General features: G+C 43.1%; 3 protein-coding genes across 6 annotated transcripts; 2 read left to right on the top strand and 1 right to left on the bottom strand.

The window, feature by feature from the left end:
* The first annotated feature begins 4,123 nt into the window (after window positions 1–4,123).
* Window positions 4,124–7,884, top strand: Pip4p1 (phosphatidylinositol-4,5-bisphosphate 4-phosphatase 1). Of its 2 annotated transcripts, none has more exons than XM_046461074.2 (7): window positions 4,124–4,401; window positions 4,717–4,907; window positions 5,246–5,352; window positions 6,081–6,186; window positions 6,346–6,398; window positions 6,488–6,578; window positions 7,037–7,884. In XM_046461074.2, the coding sequence occupies exons 1-7, from the start codon at window positions 4,239–4,241 to the stop codon at window positions 7,178–7,180; spliced, it is 855 nt and encodes a 284-aa protein (XP_046317030.1). In that variant the 5' UTR covers window positions 4,124–4,238; the 3' UTR covers window positions 7,181–7,884. The 2 variants fall into 2 exon arrangements, with proteins under 2 accessions (XP_046317030.1, XP_046317031.1); XM_046461075.2 differs by having other exon boundaries at window positions 4,126–4,380.
* Window positions 7,885–7,959: 75 nt separating this feature from the next.
* On the bottom strand, window positions 7,960–10,804 carry Apex1 (apurinic/apyrimidinic endodeoxyribonuclease 1). Of its 2 annotated transcripts, none has more exons than XM_046461073.1 (5): window positions 10,722–10,804; window positions 10,285–10,410; window positions 9,887–10,074; window positions 8,819–9,011; window positions 7,960–8,694 (listed from the first exon to the last, which is right to left on the bottom strand). In XM_046461073.1, exons 2-5 carry the CDS (start codon window positions 10,340–10,342, stop codon window positions 8,177–8,179), a joined length of 957 nt encoding a protein of 318 aa, XP_046317029.1. In that variant the 5' UTR covers window positions 10,343–10,410; window positions 10,722–10,804; the 3' UTR covers window positions 7,960–8,176. The 2 variants fall into 2 exon arrangements, with proteins under 2 accessions (XP_046317029.1, XP_046317027.1); XM_046461071.1 differs by having other exon boundaries at window positions 10,691–10,764.
* Window positions 10,805–10,853: 49 nt separating this feature from the next.
* Window positions 10,854–18,169, top strand: Osgep (O-sialoglycoprotein endopeptidase). Of its 2 annotated transcripts, none has more exons than XM_046461069.2 (11): window positions 10,854–11,400; window positions 12,453–12,572; window positions 12,745–12,929; window positions 14,321–14,416; window positions 14,883–14,932; window positions 15,082–15,160; window positions 16,637–16,702; window positions 17,210–17,300; window positions 17,529–17,604; window positions 17,699–17,797; window positions 17,929–18,169. In XM_046461069.2, exons 1-11 carry the CDS (start codon window positions 11,286–11,288, stop codon window positions 17,966–17,968), a joined length of 1,017 nt encoding a protein of 338 aa, XP_046317025.1. In that variant the 5' UTR covers window positions 10,854–11,285; the 3' UTR covers window positions 17,969–18,169. The 2 variants fall into 2 exon arrangements, with proteins under 2 accessions (XP_046317025.1, XP_046317026.1); XM_046461070.2 differs by having other exon boundaries at window positions 10,857–11,400; window positions 12,745–12,920.
* Window positions 18,170–19,556: the final 1,387 nt, after the last annotated feature.

The raw sequence follows: 19,556 nt of genomic DNA, 5'->3' as shown, positions 1-19,556 counted from the left end.
TTTGAGTTTCTCAAGGAGTGTCTTTCACAAATAGTAGATATTTAACAAATATTTGTATTTGACTTGATTGCTAAGATTCTTCTCAGTTGTGGTAGATTGATAACATGGCCCCTGAGACTGGGGGAGTATAGCTTTGAGTTCTTGTGTAGCATGCACAATGACAGAGGAGCTATTCCCAATGCTGCAAGGAAAAAATGGAAGGAAGAAAGAGAGGGAAGAAAGGAGAAGGAAAAAAGAAAGAAAGCTATAATATTTTATATTGGTCTGTCACCTGAAGGACCACCTTGCTATAAAGAAGCCAGCATATTTTTATATGCACATACAAATACCATATATGTAGTGAGGCCATCTTGGGCCATTGAGTTGCATCTGATCACCTTCTGGTTGCATGTGTGTAAATGAGTTCAAGTGAGATTAATAAAAGAACCACTCAGCACTTAGAGAGCCACTGTACTTTCCCTTACCCGACACCTGTATGGGCAGAGGTTAGTCTAGGATTAAGAGGGATCTAAAACATGGTGTATTCAAGCATTGTTCCATCCTACCTTCCCTTCAGCACCTAAACAACAAAAAATAAGTAAATAAATATCCTTTATATGGTATTCAATGCTCTCTTCTTTCTTTTCTTCTTCTTCTTCTTTTTTCTTTTTCCAGCGCTGGGGATGGAACACAGGGCCATGCATATGCTGTGCAAGCACTCTACCACTGAGCTACACCCCCTGCTCACTGTCCACATTTTTTTTTAGTGCCAGGGATTGACCCCAGGGGTGCTTAACCACTGAGTCACATCCCCAGAACTTTTTATTTTTTATTTTGGGACAGGGTCTCACTAAGTTGCTTAGGGTCTCACTAAATTGTTGAGGCTATATTTGAATTTGTAATCCTCCTGCCTCAGCCTCAGAGCTGTTAGGATTACAAATAGGTGCCACTACATGTTGCAGAACCAGATTTAAATTAACATGAAATATAACTTTGGTGAGGATGGGGGAATCACAAAAGCCATGTTTTGGGATTGTATACCAACTAGGGTGCAAATAATGAAACCTACTCCAAACCCAGAGTGAATGCTTGAGAATCTGTGTGCCAAAAATAGAAGAGCAGCAGACTGGCCTGTCCCCCCTGCAAAGCTACAACCCCTCTCCATTTTGCATCTTATTTAAGTGTGTGTTGGATTGGGCAGTGGACTCCAGATCCTCCTGCCTCAGCCTTTCCGGCCACTGGGATTACAGTGTGGCTTTTACTCAGGACCTAACTGGTGGAAGAATACTAGCTTCTGTGTAAAGTGGCATGAAAAAAACTGTACTTAGATAGCAGAACCTAGATGAAGTGTCTAGCCCTTGTAGTATCTAGCCTCTAAGTGCTGGGAAAGCAGTCCCTTTATTATTAAATATTCTCTTAGAGATCTTCCATCTAATAGAATTAAAAAATATTGCCCTTTTTTGAGGGAGGTACTAGGGATTGAACTCAGGGGCACTTGGCTTCTGAGCCACATCGCCAGTCCTATTTTGAATTTTATTTGGAGACAGGGGTCTCACTGAGTTGCTTAGCGCCTCACTTTTGCTAAAGCTGACTTTGGACTCCAGATCCTACTGCCTCAGCCTCCCCAGCCACTGGGATTACAGGCGTGGAATGCCCAGTCCCCCACCTGACTAATATTGCCCTTTTTATCAATCAGCCATTTCCCAAGAACTAAAATATCTTCCTTTGACCTCTCAGTACTCTCTTTTCATAACTATGGCCCTTCCCATTACTGTTTTTGGTTAACTGAGAGAGATAACTTCTGTAACTAAAAAACAAAGATCTCTTGGTGATTCACTTTGGTAGTGATTCACTTAGGAGTTGGTAGATCCTGCAGGACAGCTTCCTGAAGAATCCAGTCTCATGTTTTGTCCTAGAAGTGACTCCAGCAAGAAAGGACTGCGTGATGACCTTTAATTTAAAAATTTACCCTATTATCCACCATTAATCCCCAAATAATAATCTACTCATCCTACATTTACATAATTAAGAAAGACTTCCCTAATCATTCTCAGAACAAATATTTGTTCACCTTGACACTAGTCCCCAAACATCAAAGCCGTGATACAAAGAAAGCAAGTTTCCTTCAGTTTAGGGGAAAACACTAAAATTAATCTCTGTTGGGGAACCCTGTACATTTAGTAAGCAGCTTAATAGGTCGAATAAGGAGTGGTCTTAACTTCTCTACTGAGAAAGTTGAGCTGAATGAATTTGGATGAATAGGTAGATATATAGGTATGTTCAGATGTCTGAAGTTCAAGGTCATCTTCAACACTTATTAGAATAACCTCCATTAGCAATCTCCTAGCTAAGGGCAAAGTTAAGACAAGTTTAAAGACTGTCACGCTTGCCAAATGTGGTGATTAAAATATCCTTGTATTTGATTGGTTAATACAATCAACAATTTTACCTCTTTTTTTTCTTTTCGTTTTTTTTCCAGGTACTGCGGATTGAGCTCCCGCGTGCTAGGTGAGCACTTTATTACTGAGCTACACCCCTAGTTCTTTTTATTTTGAGACAGGGTCTCGCTAAATTGCCCAGGCTGGCCTCTATCTAATTTTAGATCCTCCTGCATCAGCCTCTGCAGTAGCTGGGATTACAGTCCTCGGCCACTGCACCCGGCTACTACCTTGGTATTTTAAAGGGTTTTTGTTGTTCTTTGTTTGAGCAGTGGTTAATTTTGTTTCTGGTATCTACCACTCTTCCACTCACTGCTCAGTTATGCACATGCCCAAGGACTGCTGGTCATAAAACTGAGAAAAACGGCCAGGAATGGTAGTGGACCTTCAATCCCAGCAATTCAGGAGACTGAGGCAGGAGGATAATAAGTTCAAGACTCTGTCTCAAAATAAAAATAAAAAGGGCTGGAGATGTAGCTCAGCAGTAAAGTGCTCCCGGGTTCAATGCCTGGCACCACAAAATAAAAAAAAATTGAGCAAAATGATGAACTCTTATTTCAGTATAGAGGCACTCATAAAAAGATGATCTGTTTTTGTTTTTTTGTTTTTGTTTTCCCCGTGCTAGGAATCGAACGCAGGGCCTTGGCACATTCTACACAATTGCTCTACCACTGAACTACATAACCAGTTCCCCACTTCATAATTCCATTAGGGAGAGGAGTTGGTAGATCCTGCAGGACAGCTTCCTGAAGAATGAATCCAGTCTCGTGTTTTGTCCTAGAAGTGACTCCAGCAAGAAAGGCCTGAGTGATGACCTTTAATTCTAAAATTATTTTCTTACTGTATTGTTACCCTGACCGCTTTTCTTTTTCTTCTTTCTTTCATTTTTTTGGCCAGGTACTGCAGATTGAGCTCTCCTGTGCTAGGTGAGCACTTTATTACTGAGCTACACCCCTAGTTATTTTTATTTTGAGACAGGGTCTCGCTAAATTGTCCAGGCTGACCTTTAATTTGCGATCCTCCTGCATTAGCTTCTGCAGTAGCTGGGATTACAGTCCTCGGCCACTGCACCCGACTTTTTCCTTGTTTTTTAAAAAGGCTTTGCTGTTATTGTTTGTCTGAGCAGTGGTTAATTTTGTCTCCAGTATCTACCCCTCTTCCACCCGCTGCTCAGAAAAACCCAAGCTTCTGGCACTTTTACTGCTCCTCCTCTTAAAATGCTTAAGCCACGCCTCAAATGTTCTGGCGCTAAGTTTGGGCCAATAAAGTTGTGCTTCAAGGATCACAAGACAAGGGAAAGGAAACCACCAGCCAATGAGAGGCTAATTATAATGTGAAGAAAAGTCTTTGGTGAAGTCTTTGCACCAATGAGAAGCAGACTGGGCGCCTAACCAAGGGTGGGTCGTTTCCTGAAACACGTGACCAGTGAACAGAAGCAACCCTGCCCCACCTCCTGGTCTGGAGGTAGCGCGATGGGCCACGCTTCCAATGGCTCGCAGAACCTCCAGTCACGTGCAATTTTTGCAAACTCAGCCGCTCCCGGCAGGTCATGTGACAGTGACGTTCGCACGACTCTCCCCAGTGGAAAAGGAGAGCTGCTTTCACTGACCGGGAATTGGTTTACCTCCACGAATGATAGCATGGCGGGGGCGGGGATAGCCTATCACGTGCTGCGGGACAGACCGGGGCGGGACAGGCCACTGGCTGCGGGGTGAGCTGGGCGCGCGGCGCGCAGGCGCCCTGGGGACCCGGTAGCAGCGGCGGCGGCGGCGACGAAGGGAGCTGGATCACTGATCCAGGCAGGAGGCGGCGGTGGCGGCCATGGCGGCAGATGGAGAGCGTTCCCCACTGCTGTCCGAGCCCATTGACGGCGGCGCCGGGGGCAACGGTTTAGTGGGACCGGGCGGAAGTGGTGCTGGGCCCGGGGGAGGCCTGACCCCCTCCGCACCTCCGTATGGAGCCGGTAAACATGCCCCGCCCCAGGGTAAGCCGGGGCGGGTCTGAGGTGCTCCCGAGGGTACTCGGAGGGGCGGGGCCAAGGGCAGAGGCGGGACCCAAGCGCCAGGTGCGGGACTGTTGCACCTGTAACGGGGCGAGGCTTCCTTTCCTCTGCAATCTCGACAGAGTCTGGGAACGGAATTGGGTTTTGAGGAAGACGATGGAAGCGGCGATTATGAGGAGTCCTCCGAGTTTGTTCACAAGAGTTGAAGATCAGAAAAAGTTCCCTACCCCCGTGGAGCATCAGTGGGGGATGTCTGCAAGCAAACCCAGCACCTCTTTTTATCTGGTTCCTCTTCAGCATTTCCCCCGTTTCCTGAGGGGCATCCAGCCGTGTTGCCTGGGGAGGATCCGCCCCCCTATTCACCACTGACCAGCCCGGACAGTGGGAGTGCCCCCATGATAACCTGCCGAGTCTGCCAGTCTCTCATCAACGTGGAAGGCAAGATGCATCAGCATGTAGTCAAATGTGGTGTCTGCAATGAAGCCACTGTGAGTTATACAAATCTATAAAATGGGCCCTGCTTTCTGGATCCTTTTTCTGATCTCTGTCAGTTTTTTTGGCCAAGGGATCTTCATAAAACCTAGTTTCAGTTCCGCGAGTATCTCTTAGCAATTTCCCCAGAAGCCACTCACCGAACCTAATGTTCACTGTACTTCATCCTCATACCTATCCTGAATACTTAAATGTAGTTCATATTTGCAAATGTCATGATATGTGTGTCTCCTTCCTAGGTAGAACCTTATCAGTCTGTTCTCTTATCAAAAAGTGTTTCTGGAGAGAAATGGAAGGGATTGGGTTGCTTGCTGATGTTCCCATTATTCTCTAGCCTATCAAGAATGCACCCCCAGGGAAAAAATATGTTCGATGCCCCTGTAACTGTCTCCTTATCTGCAAAGTGACTTCCCAGCGGATTGCCTGCCCACGTCCCTACTGGTAAGAGGCACAATGAAGGAAAGGGCATAAATAGGGAACATTGGAAAGCCAAAAAAGGATGAATGTTTATAAGAACAGAGAAGTGAGAGAGCTTCATGTTTGTTTAGAAGGAGAAAAGGCTATAGAGCATTGTGCCAAAGGAATATTATAGCCAGCTTCCTCTTTTTTCAATAAAAAGATTTGAGATGAAGTGGTGTTCTTGGCAGCTGGAGTTGTAGCTCAGTGGTCGAGTGCTTGCCTAGCACATGTGTGGCATTGGGTTCGATCCTCAGCACCACATAAAATAAATAAATAGGGGGGAAAAAAGGTATTGTGTCCATCTGCAACTAAAAAAAAAAAGAAATGGTGTTCTTTAGGAGAATGGAGTGTTGGGGGCTGGGTGAATTTTTTTGAGGTTAAAAGGGCATTAGAGGGGCTGGGGATGTGGCTCAAGCGGTAGCGCGCTCGCCTGGCATGCGTGCGGCCAGGATTCGATCCTCAGCACCACATACAAACAAAGATGTTGTGTCTGCCGAAAAACTAAAAAAATAAATAAATATTTTTTTAAAAAAAAGGCATTAGAGACCTAAAGTTTAAGTAGTGCTATTCCTCAGGATTCTCTGGGGAAGTGTTGAAGGATTTGTACAGAGAAGTAGAACTTGATAGAGACTGGGAAATGCAAAGGAGGAACAGTGTGGGGATTCTTAGGATTGAAATCTTTAATCACAGTCTTTTTTTCTCCCATAAAGCAAAAGAATCATCAACTTGGGGCCTGTTCATCCAGGACCTTCAAGTCCAGATCCACAGCCAATGGGTGTCAGAGTCATCTGTGGACATTGCAAGAATACATTTCTGGTAAGGAATGATATTGGGAAGGCCTTGGGGGAAAAGCTTGAGTAATGACTATGAATCCTGAAAAGGTATGTCCTGTGGGGACACCATTTTCCAGCCTTCTTCTGCCTCAAGGTTCTTTCTATAGTTAATTTTCTATAATTAATTTTTCTTTCTCCATAGTGGACAGAGTTCACTGATCGAACCTTGGCACGTTGTCCTCACTGCAGGAAAGTGTAAGTGATTAGTGATCGAGCTTGTAATTGGGTGATGAATAGAGTTAAAACAACAAGGCTATTGTATCTATTCGTTTGCCTCCCTGCAGGTCTTCTATTGGGCGCAGATATCCGAGAAAAAGATGTATCTGCTGCTTTTTGCTTGGCTTGCTCTTGGCAGTCACTGCCACTGGCCTTGCTGTGAGTAACCTTGACCCAATCCTTTTCATTCTTCAGTCTCATCATGGGCTAAGCTTTGGGAAATTGGTACCCTAGAAAAAGATGAAAGAAACTGGGGGCAAGGGAGGTTGTTTTAAGGTATAAGTGAGCCAAAGTTGAAGGTAACTGATAAGTCTTAAGTGAAAAGTAGCTGTCTTCTGTGTAGGAGTTAGGACAATGGAGAGGGAGTTTTGAGTTACTATTAGGAAGCCTATCTTCATTGTTATACACAAGAAGTACTAACAGATGGCTGGGATGATTATGAGTATTTTCCTGCCTAGGGGATGGGAGCTAAACAACCTAGCCTTTTGCGGGGGTGGGGAGGAAGGTCCCTAAAGGTAGTTACACATAAAGCTTGAATTCTTACTGTTCCCAGGGCTTTTAGGAAGTGGCAGGGCCTTAACAGCAACCTCATCTTTCTTTTTCCTCCTCTTCATCAGTTTGGTACATGGAAGCACGCACGGAGATATGGAGGTATCTATGCAGCCTGGGCTTTTGTCATCCTGTTGGCTGTGCTGTGTTTGGGCCGGGCCCTGTATTGGGCCTGTATGAAGGTCAGCCACCCTGTCCAGAACTTCTCCTGAGCCCCTTGATGATCCACAGACTGTGTCTGGCCCCTCCCTGGTGGGGACAGTGACACTACAAAGGGAGCTGGGGTAAAAGGTTCCCTGGGCTTCAAGTAAGGAAGCCAAGCAGCTGCCTTCCTTTTCCCTGGGGAGAGGTAGGAAGGACCCAGGCCCTCACTTAGGTTTGGAGGGGTGGATAAGACCACTGCTGGCCATCTGCTTTCCTCCAAGGGTTGCTGTGTATAGGGTGAAGTAGGCAAAATATTGCCCCTAATCCTGGGTCCTGAAGATGGATCTAGCCTTGTCCTTCCTATACGCTCCCTGAGAGCCATTCCTGTCCCTTATACATTCCAGGGCAGGGTGGGGGTGGGTAGCCCTGGGGGGTTCCCCTCCCTCTTGTGCACCATTAGGACTTTGCTGCTGCTATTGCACTTCACCAGGGCTGGCTCTGGCCTCAGTACCCTCAAGTCTCCTCTCCCCACATTCCGTGTCCTGTGGGGGTGGGGTCAGCCGCTGCTCTGTACAGAACCACAGGAACTGATGTGTATATAACTATTTAATGTGGGGTATGTTCCCCCAGTCCTGTTATTTCCCTAAATTCCTCCTTCCAACCTTCCTTGCCTCCCCAGTTGCAGTGTTTAACTGGGCTGGGTAGGGTTGCTGTCTTGGGGGAGGTTAGGGACTCATCCTGTGCTTGTAAATAAATAAGGTCATGACTCTAACCTTTGTTAACTCGTATGTATGAAAAGATGAGGAAGGGATTCTACAGCCCCACAAAGGGTAAACCACAAAACGCAGCAAGGACAAAACTATGACCTTTTATTTTTACAGATAAGTCTTAAACACAACAAAAAACTTGGGCTTAAAAGAAACCCTTAGTAACAGTAGCTTCATTTAAGGATTCATTCTTACAGAAGAGAAATAAAATGCAGATTTCTCTAGCAAGCTACTAAAGAAGGAACATTGAGGGTGGGGGAAGCTATTTCCAAGACTCAAAATGATTCTGAGAGGGTATCACAGTGCTAGGTATAGGGTGATGGGACAGTGATCACTGCCAAGGGCCTTGGAGCGAATCTTGCTGTCACACAATGCAGGTAAAAGAGAGTGGGACAACAAAAAGTAATCAAGGCGCCAACCAACGTTCTTGGACCGAGCATTCATCATGTAAGTCCAAAAGGTATAGGCATATTCAGTGTTGGGGTACAAGTGCCGGAAACTGTCAGCCAGTGGCACAGCCTGCAGCAATTCTCCAAAGCCTTGGCGCTCCTGTGGAGTGAAACCAGCATTTTTTTTGTTTCCTTTGGGGTTACGAAGGTCAATTTCTTCATGAGCCACATTGAGGTCCCCACATAGCACAAGGGGCTTGCGGGAAGCCAAGCCCTTCAGGAACTGGCGAAAGGCTTCATCCCAGCGCTGGCGGTACTCCAGCCTTACCAGACCCCGGCCAGCATTAGGTACGTAGGCTGTTACTAGCACAAACTTGTCAAATTCAGCCACAATTACCCGGCCTTCCTGATCATGTTCCTCCTCACCTATAAAAATGAAAACAATCAGCATGAAAAGTCTATAAGAGAAGGTAATAAGACACTGGGGAAAGAAAGAAGTACTAACAATTGGTTGAAGCATCATAGGCATTAGAAATCAATAGGGTCTCACCGATGCCATAAGAGACTTTGATGGGGCACTGGCGGGAAAGTAGACCCACACCACTGTATCCTTCCTTGTCTGAAGGAGCTGCCCAGTACTGATGGGATAATCCAGGCAGCTCTTGAAGTTCAGGTGGTAGTTTGTTCTCTGAACATTTGGTCTCTTGGAGGCACAGGATATCTGGGGCTTCTTCCTTTACCCACTGGAAGTTTAAAAAAGAAAAAGGTGGAAAAGACACTGTCAATTCAGCAAACATTTATTTTGCAGTACTTGGGACTGAACCCAGGACCTCATAGATAGACAAGCACTCTACACCTAAAACACATTCCCAACCCTCCAGAGACATTTATTGAACAATTTATGAGTGAAATTACTTATCTATACACAGCTCAGACACAGTCCCTATGCATAAGGAGTTCCAACAGTCAAGAAGCATAACATTTAAACAATTACAAACTATGCAACTTGACCACTAATCAGTAATGGTGGGGGATAATAATATTTTACACGTTGTACTAAGGACTTTTTTTTTTTTTTGGTATATGCAGTGCATAGTCAGCTAAGATTTTGAAGCCGCAGTTACTAGGATGGAGAATATGCTGGATATAAAACAGAGGAAGTCCAGTATAGAGGTTTTTACAACATTCTAGGGAAGAGGAAAGGACATGAAACAAGAAATGGCAATGGAATTGACAGAATGGACATTTAGGCAAGACTTGATGAAGCCCCCAGTTGTACTTCCCACAAGAAAATTACAGACAAGTGCCACATATAGTGGCACACAACTTGTAATTTCATCAATTCCAGAGGATGAGGCAGGAGAATATCAAGTTTGAGGCCACCCTTAACATTCAATGAGACCTTCAGCAGAACCCTATCTCCAAAAAAAAGGAATGGATAAGTAGCTCCGTGGTAAAGCACCCATGGATTTCCCAGTATCCCCTGTCTCCCCCCAAAAAATAACTCTAGGCAAGAGAAAAATAACATCCTGGTGTGGAAACAATGAGACAAGGTGATTAAACTGCAAGACCACTCAAGATTATGGAATATATCTTCCCCTCCCTGAATTCCACTTACATCTAAACCTTTCTTCTTAATCCAGGCTCGAAGCCCATCAACATTCCAAGAGCAGATCTTGAGTGTGGCAGATTTGCCACTGGGTGAGGTTTTCTTATCTGGAGGGTCTTCATACAGGACTGGGCCCTCTCCTGCTGCCTCTTTTTCTTTTTTTTTTGCTCCTACCTTACTCTTCTTGGACTCTGGCTCTACAGAAGGAATAACAGATAATGATAAAATTGGCAATTTGCAACCTCAATAGTTTACTATAGACCACAGAGAATCTATAGTTGCCTTGACTTCTCTGCCAATTCCTGTAAAAATATGATTCAGTTTCCCATTTATGGTTCATCGAGGAAACCATAAACACTGTACTGCAGCTTGGAGGGAGAGGGGTTTATTTTATTTCTTTTTCTTACCAGTTTTGGGCTCTTCCCCATCTTCTGCCGCCGCTCCCTTTTTCCCACGCTTTGGCATCCCTGTAACGAACGCCCTTCGGAACCAGTACCACGTCGCCCACCGAAACAGTATTTTTACCGTGTTGCCTACATTCGCAAAAAAATTGTGGAATCAAGTAAGACTAGGATGAAGACTCCTCCCTACGGCGTCCACACACCAGGTCCCGCCTTTCAAACTATCTTATCTCTAAACTCTTTCCCCGCCTTAGTGCATCACAGGTCCTTCAGCCCCTCACCCACATTAGATAATTTAAAAATGAGTCGTAACCTCTTCGCAAAACCTGCCCTCTGGCCAAGTAAGGATCTTAATTATGAGTCCTTAATGAGCTGGCCCGTCATTTAGTAGGACAGCAACCCTGAATCTGACCTGCTTGGGTCGGAGCGTGGCACCTCCTTACCCGAACACAAAGAATGGAACACGCTTTGCGCCCACGTGGGTGACTGATGTGGTTACGTGAACCACGCATGCGGGCGATTGGTCTGTTTGGAACCACGTGACAGAGAAGTGCCCGCCCTTCTCTGGCTCTTTTCAGGGGACTGAAGGCCCCACGGCTCCATTTTAGCGCTGTTTATCTTTTTGCCAGATTTATGACTCATCCTGCCACCTAGACCGAAGATCCTAACGATATGCAAAGAGGGAAGAAATCAATGGGGAGGGCTGGGCTGAACCGCAGAAGAGAGGTTGGGGACCGGATACGGATGTTAGGCGGAGAGACCCGTCCCGCGCCCCTGGCATTTAAGAAGACAGGACCTGAAGGGGCTTTAACAGCTGCGGCGCGGTCGGCGTGGTCGCGCCACCCTTAGACGTAGTTCTGTGCTTGGCCGCGTGCCGTTTGCTTTCTACTTGTGGCTGCCACTTCATCCTCGGTGCTGCGGAATCTACTGCCCAGCACCGAAGCGTGAGGGCCTCCGTAGCTCCACCGTTTCTAGTAGCCTGCCGGCGTTTTTTCTCTGGCTGTACCATGCCGACGGTGCTGGGTTTTGAAGGCAGTGCCAACAAGATTGGTGTGGGAGTGGTGCGTGATGGTAACGTGCTGGCGAACCCGCGACGAACTTATGTTACACCTCCAGGCACGGGTGAGTCATTAGGGTACTTCTAGTTGCGTCTGGCTTCTCTGCACAGCATCACCTGCCATCTTCCTAAACACTAGTGAAGTGGGTGCACGTTGTCAACCTGTACACCATTAGCTAAGAGTCTGGTTGGGATTATTATGTGGCCAAATGTTACAAGGCTGGTGACTAGAAGAGTCCTAGGCATTTGAGTCTGTATCTTCTGGGTTCGTTCAGATTTTATTCAGCGTCTTTTATGTGCTGAACATTCAAAAATAGGAGTTATGAGCCTGGGGTAGAGTCGGACTTGTAATGTAAACAGATCCTACAGCAGATGTGTCAGAATTTTCTAGAATAAGGGGGGAGAGGAGAGCAGAAAGTCTTATTAGTTTAGGTGTCAGAACTGGATAAGTATGTAAGATTCATATTCAGTATTCTGCTCTTAAAGTGGGAAAATTAACACCTGTATCTCAGGGCCTTGAGGACTACATGAAACTACCAGACACATTATAATTTGTAATTAATACTACTTATAAGATATTGTATCTTGCCTAGCCTCTCTTATAATAGCTGCACAAATAGATAGGACAGTTGACCTGCATGTACCTGAAAACTCTAGAAACAAGTGCTATTGTGACAGGTTATTACTTAGAAATATGTATTTATGTTTGCCATTAACTCTTCTAAGTACTTGGATACTGGAAATATAAATAAAATGGCTAATGCTCTGAGATGCTTATGGTTAAACTGGGGAAACTATAGATAATTATAGTGCTATATTTCTTCTGTGTCATCTACAGCAATGTAATTTTATGTAGGGTTCTTTAGAGTCACAGAAAAGGTCACCAGAAAGTATGGGTATCACTTTAATTGAATTCCAAAAGCTGAATAGAAATTGGATATAAAGAAGGGCAGTTCTGAAAGAGGAACAGATTATATAGAAGTTGGAAAAAGACTATCTAAAAATTTGGTAGAATGAAACAATTCTTCCTTCATTACTAAAACCTCCAGTTTTGTTTTTTACTTCTACTTATCTTCTACGGGAAAACTATGATCTTTCATCTGTGTCCATTTCTTAGGGTTCCTTCCAGGTGATACTGCCAGGCATCACCGGGCTGTTATCCTAGACATTCTGCAGGAGGCCCTAACAGAAGCTAGAGTAACCTACCAGGATATCGACTGCATTGCTTACACCAAAGGTATGACTGGGAGAAGGGTAACAAAGGAGAAGAATACCTGGATCCTTTATAGTTAAAACAGCCTACCCCTTGCCTATGCCACCATCATTCTTCCTCATGTACTCTCATGTCTACTGTTTTCACCTGCTCTTTCTAATCTCTAGGATTCTAACTCCCATTTCTATGCCTCTAGGTCCTGGCATGGGTGCCCCATTGGTTTCTGTAGCCATTGTGGCCCGTACTATGGCCCAGCTATGGAATAAACCATTGCTAGGTGTGAACCACTGTATAGGCCACATTGAAATGGGCCGTCTCATCACTGGAGCCACCAGCCCAACTGTGTTGTATGTCAGTGGAGGAAATACGCAGGTATTTATGGTACCTATTATATTTTAATAATTTCTGAGGCAGTCGACCTAAAAGTTTCCTACTGTACCTGAGTTGTAGGAACTGTAAAAACAAAGCTGGGCTTATCTGAACCTAGGTATGGTAGAAGAGTCAAAACAGTTCTGATTTAGAATTGGGCAAGATAATTAGAACATTATATGATTTTTCTATATGTGATTATAAAAATAAGGAATTTCTAATTTAGAAAAGGAAAGAATGATAAGGAGACTTTCACTATTTTGAAGTTTTGGGTTTTTTTGGTAGTACTGAGAATTGAACCCAGAGGGGCTCTAACTCAGCTATATCCCAGCCCTTTTTATTTTCTATTATGAGACAGGGTCTCACTAGGTTGCTTATACCTTACAAAATTGCCAAGGCTTGCTTTAAACTTGCAATCCTCCTGTCTTAGCCTCCCAAGATGCTGAGTTTACAGTCATGCACAACCACGTTGAGCTGCCACTCCTTCCTACCGTTTGATTTTTTAAAATTTTATTTGGAGATGATCTCATTAAGTTGCCCAGGCTGGCTTCAAACTTCCAGTCCTCCTGCCTAACCCTCCTGAGTTTCTAGGATTACAAGTGTGCACCCTGTACCTGGTTTTATTTATTTATTTTTATTTTATTTTTTTTACCAGATATTGAACTCGGGGGCACACAACCACTGAGCCACATCCCCAGCCCTTTTTTGTATTTTATTCAGAGACAGAGTCTCACTGAGTTGCTTAGCATCTCGCTGTAGCTGAGGCTGGCTTTGGTTAACAAAGGAGAAGATATCCTTCTGCCTCAGCCTCCTGAGCTGGGATTACAAACATGCGCCACCCTGCCCAGCTGGTGATAAATATCCTTTATGATAAAAGTTTGCCACATATGAAGAATGGACATAAGTGGATTGCCATTGCTATGTTGGGTAGGCCATGTATCTAATCCCATATGAGATTTTTTAATTCTTCAATTTCTTGTTTCCAAATATTACCGCACTGGTAAGAATTACCTAGAATGACTCTTGTTCCCTGCCTCCAAGCAGGAAAACACATTTCCTACTCTATACCCTCAAGACTGCTTTTGAGGGATATACTAGGAACCTCTAAGCTGGAAAAATGTTTTTGTAATGACATTTTTTGTGTATACCCAAAGTATAGTGATAGGTTACTAAGTCATCTTCTATAGGTTTAAGAATCTGTTGTAGGAATCCTTAGGGTTTTTAGGCTTCTCATCAGAGAAGAACCATATAGAAATTACCCACTCAGGGTTTGGGAAAATACTTGTTTTTCCATTTCTCATTGGAAACTAACAGCCATGTTGATACTCTGCTGCTTTCTTCCCCAAAGCCAAATACTCCTTTTTACAGACTTGAGGTTTCATGGACATCCTCATCGCCCTTAGGTGATTGCCTACTCAGATCGTCGTTACCGCATATTTGGTGAAACCATCGATATTGCCGTTGGTAATTGTCTGGATCGTTTTGCTCGAGTGCTGAAGGTAAGCTGTTGAGTCTGCAGATAATATAAGATATGGGCAAATTTCTGGGGAGCAATGGAAATGGAGGAAGTAGTAAATAAATAGCTTCTTATACTTTTTGCACATCTGACTTCATCCTCTTTCATTAACTTTTTTTCTTTTTAACATGGATGGATAATAAGCACTTATATGTTTAATAATAAATAAGTATGTTATATCGGTATGTTATTTTTTGTTACAAACATTAGTTTGTACCTACATGTAGGCATGATTCCATAAAATAAATAAATATATACACATATGTAAATATGTATATGTTTTATTATACACATAAACACATACACAAAAAAATAGACAGGTTTTCCTTAGCTTGGTATGGAGAATGGCACACTAGAATGACAAGTACATCTATATATGTACAAGAATATGTTTCTGTATTTTATAATCAGCATGTTTGTGTAGTCATCTACTTTGTTTTTTCTTCTAGATTTCCAATGATCCTAGTCCAGGCTACAACATTGAACAGATGGCAAAGCGGTAAGAGAACATATGATGGAAGAGGCCGTTGGGGCCATTATTATATATGCTTTTGTCCCTGCATATATAGTAATGAAGTTTGGGAAGACTTTGGGAGGGAGAGCAGCCATCTGAATGTATGCTTAATGCCTTTACTCATTTCTACATAGAGGCAAAAAGCTTGTTGAGCTGCCATATACTGTAAAGGGAATGGATGTCTCATTCTCAGGGATTCTGTCTTTCATTGAGGTGAGTGTGAGAGGTAAGGAGGTGGAGGCACTTTCATACTTTTTCAGTGGAATATATCTATTCTGCTCACCATTGTATTTCCTGCAGATAGTTCTGCTCCATATCAGATGCTGAATATGTTCACTTAGCACATGTTTATTGAATGTCTTCTGTGTACCAGCACTGTTCTAGATAATAGGAACATGGCATGGAGCAAAACAACAATCTGTGCCTAGGGGCTGTAGTTCACTTGTCTAGCATGTGCAAGGCCCTGGGTTCAGTCCCCAGCACTGGAAAAAAAAAATAATAATAATAATATCCCTGACAACATAAAGCTCAGATCCTAATGGAGAGAGGCAGCTAAGCAAAAAAAAAAAAAAAGAGAGAATGATGAAATGTAACATGTCAGATAATTATGAGTACTATGATAAAAAATAGGCAGGGTAAGTAAGAGGTGAGAGATGCCAGGACAAGCATTCAATAAATAATCATTGAATCTTTTTTTTTTTGGGGGGGGGGGCAAACTCTCTTATTTTAATATTAATGTTAAAATACAAAACATAAACATTAAAACACAGAATTTGTATGATTACATGAATGGTGTGACTCTACAACGTGTACAACCAGAGAAATGAAAAATTGTGCTCCAGGGCTGGGATTGTGGCTCAGTGGCAGAGCGCTTGCCTTGCACATGTGAGGCACTGGGTTCAATCCTCAGCACCACATAAAAATAACAAAATAAAGATATTTTAAAAAACAAAACAAAACAAAAAAACTTTATACAAATGTAAAAAAAAAAATTGAATGTAAATAAATGGAAGTCCCACTGCCCTACTTTCTAAACAAGTACAAGGGTATATACAAAAACAAGATTATTTTGAACTTAACTTTACACCCTCAAATGAGAATACCTGAGATGTGGGGTAAAGGAACATGTAGAGCAAAGACCCTGATGTGCTTCGAAGAGTATAGTCTGGATCTATAGATGAAGTCTCCTATAATTGAGTATGGGGATGGGATAGGAAATTGGGTGAGGTTTTCTTCTTTAGTGAAATCAGTCAGTCATGTGACTTTGCTTCTAAAACATAAAAATTAGGGCTTAGAATGGAACAAAGTGGTAAAGCAAATGCTTAGCATTCATGAAGTTCAGTCCTCCCCACAGCAGCCCCACCCCACCAAATCTGAATTTACTATAGAAATGCAAAGACTGCCAGGACTTTATATTTTTGCAACTTTCCTGATAATATGTTCCCTGGCTCCTACTCAGGAAAATCAATCAGCATTAATTCAGTGTACTTCAAGACAAGTCAAATCCTAATTATTGAATCTTAAATGAATGCTGCCCATTGTATAGCTGGGTGAGGAAGGGCAGTGTGTGCTACAGAATGCTGGTACTTTGAAGTGTGATAAAACATGGTGATCCTTTGAGTGTGCTAATTTTTGCTCTTATTACATTCCAAGCCACTGTTCATTTTTTTGTTTTCCCTTTATTTGTAGGATGTAGCCCAACGGATGCTGGCCACAGGCGAGTGTACTCCTGAGGATCTATGTTTCTCCTTGCAGGTAATGAATGAAAAGGTGGGACAAAAGTTGAGGCTAAAGTCTGATTTTTTTTTTTCTTTTTTTTTTTAAAGTGGGTGTGGTAGGGTGGTACTAGGGATTTAACCCAGGGTAACTCTACCACTGAGGTAAATCCCTAGTCTTTTTAAATTTTATTTATTTATTTATTTTAAAAAATATTTTCATAGTAGTTGGACACAATATCTTTATTTATTTTTTTAAATTTTATGTGACACTGAGGATTGAACCCAGTGCCTCACACGTGCTAGGCAAGTGCTCTACCAACTGAGCTACAACCCCAGCAAGTCCTTTTTTATTTTTATTTTGACATAGGGTTTTGCTAAGTTGTTGAGGCTGGCCTCAACTTGAAATCTCCTGCCACAGCCTCCCAAATACCTGAGATTATAGGCTTGCCCCACTGTACCCAATCTAAAGGAGAGATTTTATACAGTAGAGCAGAAATGAGCTGGGATGTCTCTCTGACATTTTCATATTCTCTGTTCTCCATAGGAAACTGTGTTTGCAATGCTGGTAGAGATCACAGAGCGAGCCATGGTGCATTGTGGTTCCCAGGAAGCCCTCATTGTGGGAGGTGTGGGGTGTATGTATCATTGAATGGTGTTCCTGGTTCATATTCTTGGCTTTATGTATCTTCCTCCTAATACTCTAAATCTATGGGTTTGGGAAAATGATCAGTTTCACTTTTGCCCTGTGTATTCCAATTCTTGCCCCCAGTCCCCTGCTTTATTCTAGTAAGTACACATGAAGTGTATGACTGGACTATGGAGAGGCTGAAACTAAGCTAGCCTTGAACCTTACTATTTCATAGGTAATCTGCGGTTGCAGGAGATGATGGAGACAATGTGCCAGGAACGGGGAGCTAAGCTTTTTGCCACAGATGAGAGGTAAAGGCCCTTTCCCTTTCTTCTTTTTTTTCTTCTCCCATCACTGTGGTTTTCTGCCCTTAATCACAAGTTTCATATTTTCTTTCCTTTATAGATTCTGCATTGACAATGGAGCCATGATAGCCCACGCTGGCTGGGAGATGTTTCAGGCTGGACATAGAACGGCCATCAGTGACTCTGGGATTACACAAAGGTGATTCACTGCTTGGAGGGGATAGATAGGATTAGATAAGGGAGATAGGCAGAAAATCCAGAAACATGAGGGTAGAGAAGATAGAAAATATTAAAGGTTGTCCCTTACCAATTTTCCTCATTTTCCTGCAGGTATCGTACAGATGAAGTAGAAGTGACCTGGAGGGACTAACAAGATTAACAAGAAAAGAGTAGATAGTTCCCTAATTAGAACTCAAAGGACCCTGGCCCTTAATCTCTCTCCTGATGTGGGAATCTTGGCAATGCTATGGACTCTGCTCTTACCTGGCCTTGCTGTGGACTCTGATGTGAGGCTTGATGTCTCATATGGAACTTCTAAATGACTCAGCAATAAAATGCTTTTGGTTTTGTATGTTGATTTTGGTTTGTGTTGTTAGGACCAATATAGAGTTAACACTGGGTGAATTCTTATTGATGGAGTCAGTGGATAAGGATTCAAGGGTATCACCCTGGCTGACTGCAGCTGGCTTCAGAGGCTGCTACTCAACAGCAAAGCATGAGAGGAAATCATAGGTACTATCATAACATCTTCTTAACAGTAGTATCATCACAATTCAAGGTATTTTAGTATTAGGCCTTGTACTGACTACCTTACAGTCATTTCATTTAATTTCTTTGAGTAATTAAACTTCTAAATTTGTAATTAAGGGCAGAAAACCACAATAATGGGAGAAGAAAAAAAGAAGAAAGAGAAAGGGCCTTTACCTCTCATCTGTGGCAAACTCAGGACTTCTCAAAATAGCCTGGTCTAATTTATAAATCAAGAGTTTACCCCTCCTTTGTACACTTTCTCGTCTACTCCTATTTGCACTCCTGCTAGCAGACCTGAGGGGGGCCCAAAATACACCTCTCTTCTACAACCACCAGAACTAATCCCATCTTAATCACCTCATCAGTTACACCCTCCTAACCATGTATCTCTCTACCCTCTTTTTTTTTTTTTTCCCCCCCTCCCCATCTCTTTCTCTCTTTCAATTCCTGAAACTCTTCTGTGCTCTCTGGAACTAACAGTCATTTACAAACATCTGTATATCCCATCTCTCTTCTGTTCCTTTCACATTCTTGCTTTGAGGCCTGGACCACATTCCAGCTCCCCACACTCTACCTGTACCGCTGATTGAACCCACGGGTGATCTATCACTGAGCTACATTCCTAGCTCTTTTTATTTTTATTTTGAAACCTGATTTCTTGTGAGGACTCTGCTTCTCCTAGTGCCTTTGTAGTGGTCATGATTTCTCTTCTGCACTCATTGTACCATTGAGCCTGGAGTGGTTCAGGTGTCTTCCTTTCTCATACTATTTTCAGACCATTTTTTTTCATCCCCAATATCCCTTTGAAGCATTTAGACTATACCACACCACACCATTTTTGTCATAATCCTGATGATTTCGGTATTCATGTAGGTCATCCTCCTTCTCTGGTCATATTCTAGACCTGTATCTCTTCCATATGTCTGTCTCAAATATCACACTCTCATAGCAGTACTTTCTGTCTTTCCAGGTCTTTCCCTTTAGTATGCTCAATACAGCAATTCATCCCTTCACCAGGACCTACAGTCCTTTGATCTTACTCCTTTCCACTGACTCTATTCCCCATGTCTTCATTTCCCTTCTTCTCAAGCTGAATTCCAGTAGTAAGTATTGAATAAACTTCCTGTCCTTTGCTATTACTTTATTTTTTCTCTTATTCAACTCATAACCTACTCTTTACCTAGATCCTTGCAGCTGAGAGGGTGAGC

The sequence above is a fragment of the Marmota monax genome, unplaced genomic scaffold, assembly GCF_021218885.2.
Source record: "Marmota monax isolate L192 unplaced genomic scaffold, Marmota_monax_Labrador192_F-V1.1 WCK01_AAM20220418_F8-fsc00001, whole genome shotgun sequence".
In the NCBI taxonomy this organism is placed as follows: Eukaryota; Metazoa; Chordata; class Mammalia; order Rodentia; family Sciuridae; genus Marmota; species Marmota monax.
The sequence above is the reverse complement of the archived record's forward strand: the minus strand, read 5'-3'. Positions and strand labels throughout refer to the sequence as shown.